Source organism: Oryctolagus cuniculus, chromosome 1 (assembly GCF_051225735.1).
Source record: "Oryctolagus cuniculus isolate XC-2025 breed Fujian yellow rabbit chromosome 1, ASM5122573v1, whole genome shotgun sequence".
NCBI lineage: Eukaryota > Metazoa > Chordata > Mammalia > Lagomorpha > Leporidae > Oryctolagus > Oryctolagus cuniculus.
The window spans coordinates 16,110,803-16,114,999 of NC_142867.1; the positions used below are offsets into that span (position 1 = coordinate 16,110,803).

General features: G+C 37.8%; 1 protein-coding gene across 1 annotated transcript; it reads right to left on the reverse strand.

The window, feature by feature from the left end:
* Nucleotides 1–2,507: 2,507 nt before the first annotated feature.
* On the reverse strand, nt 2,508–3,749 carry LOC100346685 (olfactory receptor 8H1). Its single transcript, XM_017349665.4, has one exon. The coding sequence runs from the start codon at nt 3,731–3,733 to the stop codon at nt 2,783–2,785; it is 951 nt and encodes a 316-aa protein (XP_017205154.3). The 5' UTR covers nt 3,734–3,749; the 3' UTR covers nt 2,508–2,782.
* Between the last annotated feature and the right edge of the window lie 448 nt (nt 3,750–4,197).

A 4,197-nucleotide genomic window follows, 5' to 3' on the forward strand; every position in this document is an offset into this window, starting at 1 on the left:
GTCCAAAGCGTGGCACGATGTCTTTCAACAAGGCTTTAGACACCACATGTGCTTTCTCCATTTGGGTCAGAAAGGCCTCTGTCCATCCTGTAAAAGTATCAATAAAGACTAGAAGGTACCTGTAATTGCTTGTTGGGGGCATATTGGTAAAATCAACCTGCCAATCTTCACTTGGGTATGTTCCCTTCCTCTGCACAGGAGTCAACTGGGGAGGTGGCCTTACGTGGTGAGGGTTATTCTGTAAAGACAGTGGGCAAGAGTGAGTCAGTTTCTTTATGACCGTATTTAGTCCCTGTCCTGTCCTCCAAAAGCTCGGGAGACCTGCTGCATTAAGGCCTCTCTCCCCAAGTGGGTAGAGTTGTGTATCTCCTTAATAATTTTCCATTGAGTGGCCTTTGGTAGCATAATTCTATGATTTAGCATCCACCATCCATTTGCGTTTTTAGTATAGCCTCGCTGTTGGGCCCAGTCATTCTCAGGTTCCGTATAGTGAGATTCCTTAGCCACTTCCACAGATTGAGGTATAAGGGGCATTTCCAAACTTTCCTGTGTAGCTGCTCTATCTGCTAATGCATTTCCCTGGTTAACATAATTATCTCCCTTCTGATGTCCCTTGCAGTGGATGACAGCCACTTCTAAAATGGCCTCCAATACTGCCTGAAGTAGAGCCAGTATCTCTTTTCCATATTCAACAGGGGAACTCTTTGCAGTCAGGAAGCCCCTCTCCAGATTGCTGCGTGTGCATGTAACACAAGGAAAGCATATCTGGAATCCATATATATATATATATATATATATATATAAACTCACTGGCCTTTTCCCAGTTGTAAAGCCCTCGTCAATGCAATAAGCTGCGCCTTTTGGGCTGAAGTATTGTGTGGTAGTGCTTGGGCTTCTATCGTCTGCGTAAGATCCACTGTGGCATAGCCTGCCTTTCTAACTCCTTCCTTCATATAGCTGCTGCCATCAGTAAACCATACGGCATCTGGATTTTCCAGGGGCTCATCTTGTAGGTCTGGTCAACTAGAGTACACCTGCCTACTTTATAACCAGGCAATGCAATTTCGATGCCGGAGTCAACAGCAGATGAATCCACTCCACTACAATAAAGGATGCAACAACTTACACTATTTAAGGACGTCTGTTGTGTTAGTTACTGCTTTCTTGAGCATAAAAACAAGTTATATTTATCAGGTCAAAGCCCTGAAAAAGTCTTGATTTTGCCCCCTTACTAAGCACACATTCACCTCACAACTTTTAGGAACAAAGAGAATAGCAAATTTTACACTTAACAGCAGAAACGTAAAGATGAAAACGACTACACAGGGAAAGACAAAAATTTTATTTATGTAATATATATTTAATTACATATAAAATAAAAATAATTGATCTAGAAGAACATATATAAAATTATTGATAACTTCAGCTTTCCTATTTACCTTTATGTTTTTCATTTTTCCAAATATTTCAACATTAACATGTCATTTTCCTATAAATTGATTGCATTGTACTATTTTATTTTGTTTTAAATCCAAAGATTAACTGCATGTTTTCCTCTTTAACCTGTTTTCAATTAAGTTAATAAAAAATAATCAGAAAAACACTAAAAATAATCTAGAAACAAAAAATTTTTAAGACAATAATCAGCATCCATAATTATCACAATAAGCATTTGTGACTCAAATATTTTATATCCACATTCTAAATACATGAGCCTGGAATTATAATTAACCTTGAGAACAACAAGATTGAATTTTTTTCAAGGATTTATTTATTTATTTGAAAGTCAGGGTTGCACAGAGAGAGGACAGGCAGAGAGAGAGAGAGAGAAAGGTCTTCCATCTGATGGTTCACTCCCCAGATGGCCGCAATAGCCAGAGCTTCCTCTGGGTCTCCCATGTGGGTGCAGGGGCCCAAGCACTTGGACCATCTTCTACTGCTTTCCCAGGCCATAGCAGAGAGCTGGATTGGAAGTGGAGCAACTGGGTCTTGAACTGGCTCCCATATGGGATGCCAGCACTTCAGGCCAGGAAGTTAACTCACAGTGTCACTGTACCAGCCCCAACAAGATTGAATTTTAAGTGACTTCTGAAGGATTTTACAGCTAGGAATGTAGAAGAGCCAGAATCTAAATCATGAAAAATTTGATTACCAAGCAATTTTTTCCACTCTATAATAATTTTCTGCATATGTAGCATAGATGACTTCTGAATCTCTTACTAAGCATAAAACATACCTATTTTCAACAAGAAAATTCTTAAAAATTGGAGTATGCTTGAAAATATGTGTGGCATATTTTTAAATAGTATATATTTTTAAAATTTTACACAGTAATTAGGGTGCAAACTGTTGAAATCTTTACTTAGTATATACTAAATTGACCTTCTGAATATAAAGATAATTGAAAATGAATTTTGATGTGAATGGGATGGGAGAGGGAGCAGGAGATGGGATGGTTGTAGGTGGGAGGGAGGTTATGAGGGGAAAAACCTGCTACAATACAAAAGTTGTACGTTGGAAATTTATATTTATTAAATAAAAGTTAAAAATATTCACAGTAATTATACTTAAACACGTGCATATATAACCCATAGATTTAACATATATTCTATCTAGTTATACCATAGATCTACAAACACATTCCTGGAAATGTAAAAGATCATGTTTGTTCAATTCAAGTTCACATTAACAAAAGGGTCCAAGTGCTTTCAGAGAGATACCAAGTAAATAAGAGCAAAAAAGAAAGTAAATATGAGGTTGTGTGTTTAGCACCATTGCTATTTTAAATGCCTGGAAGTGTCCTGAAGACATCTCTCTGCATAACTCTATAAAGAGCATTCTTAACTTCTTTGTTCCTGAGACTATAAATGAGTGGATTGAGCATGGGGATCACAATAGTGTAAAAAACAGAAGCCACTTGATCCTTTCCCAAGGAGTAGGACTTACTTGGTTTTAAGTAAGTGAAAATCATGGTGCCATAAAATATGGTGACTCCCAGGAGATGGGAGGCACAAGTGGAGAAGGCTTTTTGCTTCCCTGAAGTGGAATTTATTTTCAGAATAGAAGAGAGAATGGACACATAGGACACAGCTATTGTGATAAAGGACCCTAGTATGGTAGAGCCAGCAACAATGAATATCATAAGTTCATTGCCATAGGTGTCAGTGCAGGAGAGAGCAAGAATACGGGGTGCATCACAAAAAAAGTGACGGATTACATTTGAGTCACAGAATTGCAGTCTGCTCATACAGAGAACATTGATAGAGGAATCCATAAATCCTATCATATAGGACCCAGTGATGAGGGCATAGCAGCATCTTGTGTTCATAATAACTGCATAGTGCAGAGGATTGCAGATAGCTACATAGCGATCAAAGGCCATCGAGGAGAGAAGAATACATTCAGCAGCAGCTAAGAAGACAAAAAAGAACAACTGGGTGAAGCAGCCCATGAATGAAATGTACCCTGTGGCGGTCAGTAAGTTCTCCAATGTTTTGGGGGTGATGACAGTTGAGTAACTAAGGTCAAGAAATGACAGCTGAGTGAGGAAAAAATACATGGGGGTGTGAAGTTGGGGGTCCAGGCGGATTATCAATATCATCCCTACATTCCCCAGCACAGTAATCAAGTAAATCAGCAGAAAAAATGCAAAGAGGAGCAGCTGGATCCCTTCTGAATCTGTCAATCCCGTAAGGATGAAGTCAGGCACGTTCGTGTTGTTCCTTCTACTCATGGCATCAAACCGCTGTAAGCTGCTAAGAAATCAAAATTCACACTTAGTAGGTATTACCTCCAGGGACTTGTTATAAAAAGACCCTGGATTTAATTAGCCGAATTCTTCTAGATATTGATAGTAAAAGGTGTTTTCACTGCGTACTGAAAGAAGGCTTAGTTTTATTTGCAAATACAGGTACAAATCGATAAATGTTTACTATACAATAGAAGGTACATAATGCATAATTCATTAGAAGTAGCTTCTTTGGTACACATTTAATAGAAACAAAAATGTTATGTCATTATCTAAAACTTAATATGCAAAAAGAACACAAAATCCTAAGCAACTCAGAGTAATAATAATTAATTGTCAACACTGAATTCTACCAAGATAGGTTGATTCCAAGCAACCTGTTAATATTAGTGTATTTCTGTCATTAATTAATTTTAGAAAATCTAATAAAAATAACAGATATTTATCCC

What these genes read in the sequence shown, in the direction of transcription:
- LOC100346685 (XM_017349665.4), bottom strand. Translation starts at nt 3,733, where the DNA reads ATGAGTAGAAGGAACAACACGAACGTGCCTGACTTCATCCTTACGGGA.